This window comes from Alnus glutinosa, chromosome 4 (genome assembly GCF_958979055.1).
Source record: "Alnus glutinosa chromosome 4, dhAlnGlut1.1, whole genome shotgun sequence".
NCBI classification, from domain to species: Eukaryota; Viridiplantae; Streptophyta; class Magnoliopsida; order Fagales; family Betulaceae; genus Alnus; species Alnus glutinosa.
In genome coordinates this window covers 22,053,389-22,066,108 of record NC_084889.1, presented here as the reverse complement: position 1 = coordinate 22,066,108, position 12,720 = coordinate 22,053,389, and the positions used below count along the sequence as shown (strand labels likewise).

Sequence of the window (12,720 nt, the reverse complement as noted above, 5' to 3'; positions counted from 1 at the left end):
CTGCAATCAAATCTAAGTGGAGAATATTTGTGGATCAACGCAATATGAAAAATATATATTCTAACACACAGTAGTTCCTGGTTATTTCTACATTTTTTATTTTATTTTCTTATACGATTATACATGGTTAATATCTGTTCTAGGTTTGGCACTCACGCCATTTCTAGCTAGTTGATCGAGCATAAAACAAACAAAAGCATGCACATGATATAAAATTGAACGTGCAACTCTTATTTAATTAGTAGCTGTACTGGTTGCCAATACATGCAAATTAAATGCCAATATTTGAAGACTCTTTAGAGGATGCCATAGACACCAACAAAAGTCACATTCACATATTGAGACCCGATATAATATTCGCCAAGATGTTCTATAACTTCAGTGACTCCCGTGTCGTTATACTGCCTGTCAAGTGCCACCCTTTTTACAACAGTGCCAAATGCATTGATCCTTACCACGGTGGGCAGAACGTCTTGGGTAGAGTGGTTTGTTATTACATTCACTGCCACCAAAAAATCTCCCAATCCGGTTCTTGTGATTTTATTTGGTCTTCCTTGGAAGGTTAAGAAAGTTTCGGCCGTATTTCTTTTAGGACCTTTGATCCAAAACCTCTGAATTCTTCGACCTATCTGCTCTGAGACGAGAACAAATGCACCGTCAGCACTAACTGCAACCCCGGCAGCTCCAGAAAGCCTTGTTAGCAACACAGTAACCTGCCTTGTCTTTGGATCATATTTTAATAAATTTCATGTTGCATCGCCATTAAGTATTGCCTGAGTAATATTGCTGCATCACAAACAGTAAACAGTACCATATATTCATCCGTCTCTCATGTACGTTATTTCTATATATTTTGTGTTTCTTTTCGAAAATTTCAAAGGCGGGATATGAGAAATTAGCTAGGTACCTTAGTTGGTAAACAACACTAAATTCTGTGAAGTAAACAACTCCAGTTAATGGGTCGAGGCCTACACTATTAAGGAAGCGGAAGCGCGTCCCATTAACACCGCTGGCGAGAATGGTTCCCAGCCTTCCATTAGATCCCACCACCAGAAGCCCAAAATATGCATCAGCTACGTAGAGCTGCTGCGTCAAAATGTTGAAATCCAAACCAAATGGCCTCCCACAGGTGGGTCCCAAAGAATCGTTAGTTTGGCCATCACATACCGCCTTGGACCTGATCAATCAGATTTCCCACAAAAAATACATTAATCTGTACGTTTCAAATACATTAATTATAAAGCTTAAAGAGCAATATCTAATATAATGCTGCCTCTAAAACTAATTAATTATTTGGTGCTTGCTATTCTTCACATGTTTTTGTCTAAGTTTATGTATAACTAAACATTAACTCTCATAAAATGATTTTGTTTATGTGAATATGTTCCAAATCAACCTAGTTGGCGTGTCGAAGGCAAAATCTACGAAACCAGTAGTGGGTCCTTCATATTTGAGAATTCGACCGTCTTGGACACCCACATAGGGTCCACCAAACAAGTCAAAGGCAAAAGATGCAGGACCTGTGGCACCTGTTGGCAATGGAATCTTCTTAAAAGTTAGAGAAAGTGAAATAGGAGCAATGCACAAGAGGAGGATGGCAACCTCGGTAAGGACGAGAGAGAATAGTGTAGACATGATCTTGAAGATATGAAGAACGATTGAAACCCACACTGGTATTTATAGGCATCCAACTTAAAAATATGCCCTAAAATGTCGCGTGGGTTCATTAAAAACTGGTAGGGAGTGTCCTTCCCACTACAAATAGGGATAGAAGGCAGGGGGTAAGGGGGATGGGTCCTTTAAACAAATTCAAAAGAAAATGTATCATATAAGGAAAAAGATGCAAATAACTTAAAAGCAATATATATGACATTTTAAGTGCATAATAAAAAGAACATTAAGCGTTAGGGAGGGAGGGTCATTAAGTTCCACATACAAATAGGGATAGAGAGTAGGGCCGGGGGTTGGGTGGGAGGGTCCTTTAAACACATTTAAAAGAGAATTTATCATTTAAGGAAAGAGATGCAAATAATTTGAAAGCAACATTTTATTTTTTTTAGTACATCAGAAAAAGAACATTTGAGGAAGGGAGCTTGGGAGGGTCCTTCCCACTACAAATAGGATAGAGGGTAGGGTGGAAGGAGAGAAGGGAGGGAGGGACCTTCCCACTACAAATAGGGATATAGGGTGTTTGGGGTGGTCCTTTAAACAAATTCAAAAGAGAATTTATCATGTAAGGAAAGAGATCATATCTGTGCGGTTATTATTTGCTATCCGCATATTATGTAATGAGTTTATTTTATTCTTTTTTCTTCTTCTTCTTTGGGTCTCTATTAGGACATATTTTAAAAATATTTTAGGCTTGTTTTCAGTGTTTTGGATTTGTTTTAATTGTTTTTAAGCCATAATTTTTTGAAAGTATATTGATTTTATATTACTTTTGTCTTTTTGATAAAGTGTTATGTAACAACCCACACCCAACAATACAATATTGTCCGCTTTTGGCTCCCTCGAACCAAACTTCCTAGGATGTCACCCATCCTGATACTATTCTCTCATAAGCACGCTTAACTGCGGAGTTCTGATTTGCTCATGGCTATCACGGCATTAAAACGTTTTGTGTCAAGAAGGATGCGAATACTCATATAAGCACATCCTCATTCCTATACCTAGGCGATGTTGGACTTCACATATTATATGAGAAAACAACATATCAATTCAAACTAATGTAAACATAAGCTATACTTAATCAAAAACGACGTTATATATATATTTTGGTATGAAACACTAAAATAATGTTGTTTTCATGAATATATATAAGAAATGTATAAAATAAATAGTATATAAAGGGTATGTGGATGTGGTTAGTTAAACACATTTGCATCCCTTAAAACTGCTATTCACATCCACATATGCGGAGCGAATGCGAGCGATTAATATCCGCCCGCATGTATATCCATATAGGGTAGGGGGAGGGTCCTTTAAACTTTTTCGAAAGAGAATTTATCATTTAAGGAACGAGGTGTAAATAATTTGAAGGCAACATTTTTATTTATTTATTTAAGTGCATCAGAAAAATACATTAACGGGGAAGAGTGAGAAGGTCCTTCCCACTACAAATAGGGATAGATGGTAGGGGATTGAGAAGGTGGGTCCTTTAAAAAAACTTCAAGAGAGAATTCATTATGTGAGGAAAGAGCTACAAATACTTTGAAAATAACAATTTTTTTTTTTTTTTTTTTTTTTTTTTTTTTTTTTTTTTTAACTATAGTAGGAAAAGAAATTTAATGGAGAAGAGAGGGAGGGAGGGTCATTCCCATTACAAATAGGGATAGAGGGTAGGGTGGTAGGTGGGAAGGGAGGGAGGGTCCTAAACACTATGAATAGGGATAGTGGGTGACTGGGGGTGGGGGAAAGAGTAAGAATTATCGTTTTCTAGTCTCTTCCCTTTTTAAGCCAAAAGAGTATGCTGTATACATCAAATTTTTATCCTGCAATTATTTCACATTTCTGACGTGGTAGTCCCCACAAACCCTTCCAAGTCAGAATCACACATACAAACATCGAGATCTCGCTCCCTATGGCCACGGCTATTGGTCCTTCTGCCAAATCGATACTCCCCACTCCTCCCCTTGAATTAAATTCATTTAATAGAAGGTATAAGCGATTGGTTCATCTTGCTTGCCCCACCAACCAATCTTTCTTTCTATCTCGAATTCTTAATCTTTGGTGGCAGTGGAGCAAAGGAAGTGGGGCATGAACTCCTCTAGTGAAGGAGTTTTCTTTTAGCTATTTGGTACAAAGACTATGAGAGAGAATGTTTGTTGCACTATCCACAAGAAATTGATTATTGCCTCCTAGAGAATGCTCTTGTTAAAGTTAAAGGCCTAAGAAATATTAGCTATTGACAATAAAACATTAATCTAAACCTTCAAAACAACGTGGATTTAAACTATTGTTCTCACATATGATTAATACACAAGTTTTGGTTCCACATGACAATAAATCATTAAGACTTTACATCAAAATGTCTTTAGTTATTGAAATCCAAAAAAGCATAAGTCTACCATATTTTTGAATGTTAGACTTTAACAATCCCTTCTGGCCCTTCTATTCGTTCTTCAGCTATACTTTTTTTTACAATGGAAGTTGTCATTAGAGAATTAAACACAAATGACAACTACAAGCTGAAAAACCCATAAAAAATTTGAGAAGCTCTCTAGCTTGGCTTTTAGACTGTGAAAGGGTGAATTAAGAATGATGTTTCGGTTTTTGTTTTTGGTTTTTCCTTAATCTTGCTGTGTATAACTACTGTGTACTTTGTGGATTTTTTCCTGTATGTGGCTACCTTTATGATATGATCGATCATAAGAAAGTCCATGGATATATGTATCAATTTTGGTGCTTTTGGTTATTGATTTTGTTAGTCCTCGGTGTGGGTAAGTCATTTGATAGTGTGTAAGGATGAGTTGACGCTCAGTAAGTAGCACAAATAATGGGGTTGGGGGAATTGAAAATTTAAAACAAAATAATGATTCACATTCCAAAATACTACGAGCAGACATAATTGTCATAAAAGAATATTTTTGCAGAATTATCCAAGGTCACTTTATAAGGTAATCACTGTTGTGCCACGATGACAACAAATATGCCACAATGTAGTTATGAATCAGTTATCACAGACTAAGGATGTATTTACAAAATGCTCACACGCAGTGGCGGAGTCAAGAATTTTTTTAAAAAAATAAAGTTAAACAAAAATAAATTAAAAATATTAAAAAAAATTATGTATGCAAATTTTGTTTAAGAGTTTTTTTTTTTGTTTGCTCTATTATTAATAGTGGTCCCACTGTAACCTATTCTCTTAATTTTGTTTTTGAAAGCCCCAATCTCATAAATTAAATTCTTACTTTTGTCTTTATATATATATATATATATATATATATATAGGGGTCATTGCCCCCTCCCTATCCTCATACTCAAAAGGAAATGTTAAAAAAAAAAATGAACTCTTAAATTTGTTAAAAAAAATATTCTAAGGGTACGTTTGGGTGTACAATTTTTTTTTTTTGTTTTGTTTTGTAGTCTTTTTAACTTTTTTCAAAATTACGGATACCTAGAAAAAAAAAGCAGAAACATTATGTTTGAAATGATGCTTGGGTGATAAATGTTTTTGAAAAAAGTAGAGAAGAAAAGAGAAGAGTTGAGTTAGGATCGGTTCCTAAGTCATATATATATACATAATGCAATTTGATTTCTTTAAAGTTAAATTTCTAGCTTCACCTTTGTATATATCAAATTAGTGATTAGTGGATTCACTGATAAGTATTTATTACTGTTAAGCTTAATATGATTAGAAATTAATCCTTAAAGAATCAAAATACAATTTGTTTGTCAAATAAACCACAATGAGTGTAGACTGAGAGAGTGAGAGTCGAGAGAGAGGGAAGGGAGTGCAGCGCACTGGGAGTGAGAGAGTTAGAGATGTTTCATTGTTTTGTTTTGTTTTAAAACACCCTAACGTCCAAACCACGCCGTTTTGGTGTCATTTTAAAAATATAATAATAATAATAATAATAATAATAATAAAGGCGGTTAGCGGTTAAAAATCGGGACGGTTAGACTAACACTGGTCCCATTCTAGATTTACAGCTGGGATATTTTGCTGCCCCAACTTGTTGAAACCTACAGATGAATGTTGACTTTGACTACCCAAACTATGTCCCAGTGTTACCTTGGTTTCACTAGCTGCATGGCTTCATGTGCGACCAACTCCCAGTGCAAGTGAAACTTTTGATGTACCAACCAATTTCCAAGGAAGAAAAAGTTGGTGCCTCTTACAATCTCAAAATAAGAAACGGTGCCGCTTTAAGACTAAACCAAATCTAGCAAAATATGTGAAATTGCACGTTTGAATCAGTTAAACTTTCTTTTGTAAACTCATAGCTTAAACGATGTATTTTGCATAAATTAAATTAGGTTATCTTCAACCATGGTTTCATCGACCTACACTTGAACAACACTGACCTAATTTACCAAAACACCTAAAATAGTGACAAATCGTTGGCTTGAGTCGTGAATTTCAGTCCTTGTAACAACCCACCCCCAATGACACAATATTGTCCGCTTTTGGCTCCCCTGAACCAGACTTCCCAGGAGGTCACCCATCCTGGGATTTCTCTTGCAGAAGCACGCTTAACTGTGGAATTCTAATAGGTTCATCGTTATCACAGCTTTAAAACGCGTTGTGTCATAAATGGTGCATTTATACATATATGCACATCCTCATTCCCAGGCAATGTGGGACGTCACAATCACCCTCTTTTTGGACCCAGCGTCCCCGCTGGCATCCTTCATTGGGCTTGTGCACGCTCTCACCATCTCAGGCTGGGCAATGGCTCTGATACCATTTGTTGTGACAACCCTTTTTTTTCTTTTTTTTTCTTTTTTTTTTATAAAACATTTTTTTTAAAAAAGCATAAAAGGGTCATCACAGTGGCACGACTACATGTCGCTCAACCAACCTACGTACATGCTCCATATCATGTTCCTGATATTCAGAGTAATATCTAACAGCGGAATAATCATAACACTAAAACTCATAACGGAAAGGGTATCGGAAATACATGTGGTCCATACAAAAGAGCCATATATCTGTCTAATTGTTTAAGGCTTACAGTTATCTACTAATACAAAAGAATGGCTACACAAAAGAATATGTGATACCTATGTCACTAGCCATATACAAAATACCCCAAAGAGTGAACTCCATAGTCCAGCTCAATACGACTGTCGCGGTGTGCTTCAATCGTAATATCCCAAATATGTAGCTACGGGGTCCTCCTCTAAGTCAGGTGTACCTGCAGTCAAAGGGACACCATCTATACGTTGTGGGGGTTTGCCACATCCGTATAGGTGAAATGGTGAGTTCACCGCCTCAGTACATAATACCGAGACCTCAATGATATTAAACTAATTGGGTTTTCGCAATGAACCAACTTTTCTTTTTAGTCTCGCGTACACTATAACAGCTACCAATTTATAAAATTTTGTTTGAAAAACCCCCATAGCTGATATAGCAAACACCAACTATCAGAAAAACATTTAAAACATACTATGTAGTTGGACCCATACGTAGAAGTTCCAATGGCTTTGACGCAACCACGTATAAACCCACCTACAATAATACTTTTATGTTGGTAGATCAAATGCACAGTGATCTAACGTTATTAACTTGTCTCTGGTACATAGTTGTCCATGCGGTTACTAGCGTAAAACTCTGATATCCAAGCGCTTCTTACTGATGTACCACGACATTTCATCTACCTACTCCCAAGTCACACTTATATCGCAACCAATAGCGTCATAACCAAGCACACTAAGCTTAAAACATGCCATCTTGCTCTTCAGTGCGAGCTTACTATCATTTTTCGAATATGGTTAACACCAAATCCTAGGGCATTACAACTTCTTGTTGAATACATAGTTGTCCATGCGGTTACTAGAGTAAAACTCAGGTATCCAAGCACTTCTTACTGATGTGCCACAACAATTCATCTACCTACTCCTAGGACACTGTATTACTCATACCGAACCATGACAATATTCTTGTTCATCCAAGCTCAATGTTCTAAAATCATGCAACTAGACGATTGAAGTATACATAATTGCTTTGCCAGTAAAACTCTTAGGCATACAAATACGTCTAGCATAAAAACTACAATATTGTATATCATGAAAACATAACACAATTTAAACGATGATATGCATGCTCATGATTGTCCTTTCATTCCTTGTGAGACTTTCCTTCCATTCCATTCTTTGAGGCTTACTCTTCCTTTCATTTTTATGCTCATGCTCATGCTTTATACTTTACATTTCAAACTCTATACTCCTATACTTTGCAAATCATACTTTCTTCAAATTCGCTAAACCAATCAACATGTAATTACATCATTCTACTTTGCATAATTTAAATCTCAACCGCAACTCACATTAAAACACTCTAAATCAATTCAACACATTTCATTCATACATCATTTCATAGCATCATTGATATATTTGAACATACTCTAAAGTACTCAAATCAAGCAAAACAGGTATATTCAACATACAGTTGGTTCGGATTTATAGAACAACATATATATTTTGCAATTCTATAATGTATAAAAATAACAATTTCTCAGTGAGTAAAATATCACCTGACTGCTTGCACACCAACACTAACAAGTCGTAGGTTCAATCCACAAAGTGTCCCTGTACATAACACATTCCATCTATTTAGTTTCTATCCAATAGTTACACTAATTTTCACTTTGAATTGCCCAATGACTATTTTACCCATCAATTGCCTAAACTCATACTTAACAATATTCCTAGGCTTATAAATAAAACTCCCAATTTATTCAAATTACCAACATTAAAACCTAACCCCACAAATAATTATTTTTCTACAAAACTCATGGTTAATTTGGGGTTAATCATCACTATCACCACGAATAGCCCATAAATTAACAATCTAATTTTAAATAATTAAAAACCTCAAATTTATCTAATCCATCAAATTAGGGTTTTCCCAAACTTAACCCCAACAACAATATTCTTAGCACAATGGCATTTACTAAGGGTTAATCTCTTAAAATCTCACAAATATTAAATACCCAAAAATTAAGGCTTGAGGAAAAACTTACCCAAATTCACCAAACTTCAACCCAAAGTTTGGGTAGCCTCAAGTAAGCTCCGATAAGCTCAAATACCTAAAGAATATAGAGGATTAAACTCATATTTAGGATTTTACCCAAAAATCACAAAATCATGAGTTTAGTGTTTTACCTTAAAACAATTAGTAAGAACGTAGATCCGAGTTCAAGGATCACGTTTCCGAAAACGGATTGAAAATCCGACCGTTGGATCTTCGTAGATCGCAAATTTTGTATAAAAGTGCTTAAGAGAACTCCTCCCTGTTCTCCTTTTTTTTTTTTTTTCTTGCCGTACTGCCTCATTCCTGTTTTCCCTTTAAGTGAGGCGCATGTGCGCCTCACATTATTCCTCTATTTTTTTTTTTTTTATATATATATTTCCCCTTTTTTTTTTTTTATTATTTACTCTTCTTTTATTTATTTCTTATTTATTTTGTAATTTCTTTTGAAATTCCAAATTCTTTTTAAACTTAAAAATATTCTCTTACATTTTATTTTCTTAACTACAATTTACAAGTCTATAGGATCAAAATAAAAACACACCAAATAGACTTATTTTTTATTTTTATCCTAATAAACCCATTAAATATTTTCTAGGACATTACAGTCATCCTGAAAATATTTGCCTCATTGTGTATGCTTATTAGGATGTGTTGTAGAGTAGTAAGCTAGGGAGCATTAATCACTCCACACCTTTCTTAGTGTAAACGTTTTTCAATTATAGACTATTTTTTACGTGGAGTTGATTAATGTAAAACTAGGTGCTTTATAACTATGTTTTAACAAAAGTGCTTTCATGTCGAGGTCGTCGTAATGGTTGACGCCCATTACGCGCTCATATCATGAGGATTGGACAGGTCAAATACCCTAAGTTTTCTCTTAGTTTATTTTCATTTTCCGCCTTCATTCCTCCACTTTATTGTTGTAGCTTCAATTCTACAACCTTTACTTTTATTTTTATCTTTAAGTTAAGTTAAATATGCTCTTTAATATTCCGTTACGCAAAACAACCAATAATCTCTATGGTTCGATCACCCTTACTATAGTACAATCGATACGTACTATTGCGAGTGGTAAACTTATAAATTTAAAATCCACGTAGCCGCTTGGCGCGCTACCAACGACCCCTTTTTTTTTTTTTTAATACAAAGCGGAATCATCATAGTGGCATGACGATTAGTCATTAAGCCAACATCAACCTAATACATCTCATAACATATGCCTGATATATCAAAGATAATACAATGCAGCGGAAACTAACTTTCATAACTAAGATAAGTAAATACAACATAAGAACCATACATCTATCTATCTGTTTAAGGCATAAATCAAATATTAATTACATAAAAAGAATGACTATACAAAATAAGTGTTACATGCGACACAAGACATTTACAAAATGTCTATACAAAAGGTGGACTATCCGAGTCTGACTCATGTACGACCAAATGCAAAGAACCTCAGTGATAGTATCCCAAATACAATGCCACTAGGTCTTCGTCGACATCAGTGATACCTGCAGCCAAAGCGTCTACATCTACACGATCGTGGTGGTAGCTACGTTTGCATATGTGAAAGTATGAGTTCACCAACACAATAGTATAAAACTCCCTGGGTTTTCACAATGAGCCAATCCCTTTATTTTTACTGTATGTTTACAATAACGGCTACTTTGTGGATTGATGATTTGCCTAATAATGTTTGTTAGTTGATAAGGTAAACAATGACATTTATAATCATAAGGTAATATTCTAAAGCATACACCCCATTACATATATAACATGGGACTCAGATATGCTCTTATACAAGCTTTTCAAACCTTTGGGGAAATACAGGTATACATGAATATCTAAGCATCAGAGTACTTTACACTGTTTCGACTTTCTGCACATACAAGTCTTCTGAACCTTTTGAGAATTTCAATATACACATTTTTATCCAAACATAAAATGAGTCATCATAGTGGCGTGACTATTTGTCACTCAGCCAACTTATAGCACAAGTCCCACAAGCTGTACCTAATATATCAGAGTATAATACTATGTAACAGAATACAAATCTAAACAACGGAATTCAACTCTAATAAACTAACATAAGTTAATCACAACAACAGAGCCATTTAATAGTCTATCTTTTTAAGGCTTAGTCCAAAACATTAACTATGCAACAAAAGAATGGCTAAACAAATACATGTGTCACAAACGACACTAGCCATATACAAAATATACAACAAAAGGGACCATTCAAGTCCAACATATAAACGACCCGAGCGACGAGTTTTAGTCATAGTATCCCAACTAGTTTGCCACAGGGTCGTCGTCGACATCTGCTGTACCTGCAGCCAAAGGAACATCATCTATTTGGTCGTGGTGTTAGCCACGTCCGTACAGGTGAAAGTATGAGTTCACCAACTCAAGAGTATAATACGCACTGGTTTTCGCAATGAGCCAATCTTTACATTTCTACCATATGTTTACAATAACGGCTAGTTGTGGAATGATAGGTTTTGTAAAATGTTTTTTTATCCGATAAGGTAAACCATGGTAATTGGTTCACTAATCAACTCATATATATATAAGCCGTGTGACTCAGATATTCCCGTATACAAGCTTTTCGCACATTTGGGGAAAATACAGGCATACAAGAGTATCTAAGATATAATTGACACAAGATCTCGATCTTATGCGCATATGAGTAATCCATACTTTTTGAGAATCCCAATATACTCACACTCCCAAACATGGTAACACAAGGGAACATTTGACTTAATATCTTAGCTATATACACATGCATTCCTTCCGTACCTTTGGGGAATTCTTGCATATGTACATTCCAAAACCTTACATCATCATGAATCACACATCGTCATATCTCAGCCGCACGTGCATATAGGATATTCCAAACCTTTGGGGAATTCCAATATACATGCACTCCAAATCTACAACATCACAACCAATTCATTCAATGTCATACTTCGGTCGTACATGAATACGTTGTAATGCCCGGGAAAGACACCATACTTAGGTTATTAAATATGTGCTTGCATAAGTATAAGGCTTAAGAATTACTATTAGTCTAATAAAATTATATATTTATGCATGTAGAGAAATGGATCAATAAAGTTAAAGTCGATCGAGCGATTCTAATGTCGATCGAGCGACTTTGGGAGTAATGTAAAATCGATCGAGGGACTTTCTGGTCGATCGAGCGATTATGGGTCGATGTCGATCGATCGACTAATGTTTGATCGAGCGATTTTATCCAGTGCGATGCAGCTTATGGGTAAACAGCAGAGAGTGATTTTCTACCTTTGATTTTGAACCCATTACTTGTGGACGACTCCAAAAGATTGAAACCCATTCAGTTAGCCTAACTTAGCTTAGTTTGGTTGAAATTGAACTAGATATGGTAGTACAATTTAATTATGACATTAGATATGGAAAAAAAAAATATTAGATATTGTATGATCTTGCATGGATATCTCTCTCTCTTGCTGTCAAAAATCCGACCATTTGAAGAGATTGTGCTGGCTTGATTGCAGCCATTCAAACTTATTATATATAGCATGCATGGGACATCAAAAATCAGCCAAAGCTCTCCCCATACCACTCACGTAAGCTTCCCTTCCCTTCACTGTTTTAGTGCTGGATCTTCCATGGGAAAAACTCTCTCACTCTCCTATGAAAACCAGCACTTATGAGCCAGAAATGAAGCCTTAAATCTCCTCTTGTTTCTCAACAAAATACCAGAAACCAACACCTAAAATCCCTCTCTGATTCTAGCTAAAAAAAAAACCCAGCAAGTTCCAACTCTTTTAAGCACTGTTTTTGAATCAGATCCCTTCCTTTTATCCAATCTGTTGGGTACGAATTTCGGTAAGTAAATCTTCCTTTTCACTCTCTGAAATTCAGTATTTGTTCCCTAGGATCATGGGTTGTTTCTCCTCTTCTAATGAGAGAATTACACCTATGAAGTTTTAAATAAGCTAGATAGTAGCTTTGCTTTAATATTTTGTGTGTGA

At 35.5% G+C, this 12,720-nt stretch overlaps 1 protein-coding gene across 1 annotated transcript; it reads right to left on the bottom strand.

Annotated features, from left to right (window-relative positions):
• Window positions 1-296: 296 nt before the first annotated feature.
• On the bottom strand, window positions 297-1,635 carry LOC133866215 (protein STRICTOSIDINE SYNTHASE-LIKE 12-like). Its single transcript, XM_062302754.1, has 3 exons — window positions 1,397-1,635; window positions 908-1,177; window positions 297-717 (listed from the first exon to the last, which is right to left on the bottom strand). Exons 1-3 carry the CDS (start codon window positions 1,633-1,635, stop codon window positions 297-299), a joined length of 930 nt encoding a protein of 309 aa, XP_062158738.1.
• Window positions 1,636-12,720: the final 11,085 nt, after the last annotated feature.

Coding starts and splice junctions, on each gene's coding strand:
- LOC133866215 (XM_062302754.1), bottom strand. CDS start 1,635: ATGTCTACACTATTCTCTCTCGTCCTTACCGAGGTTGCCATCCTCCTC. Junction 1,178..1,396: donor GCCTTCGACACGCCAACTAG/GTTGATTTGGAA, acceptor CTGATTGATCAG/GTCCAAGGCGGTATGTGATG. Junction 718..907: donor AGTGTTGTTTACCAACTAAG/GTACCTAGCTAA, acceptor TCCAAAGACAAG/GCAGGTTACTGTGTTGCTAA.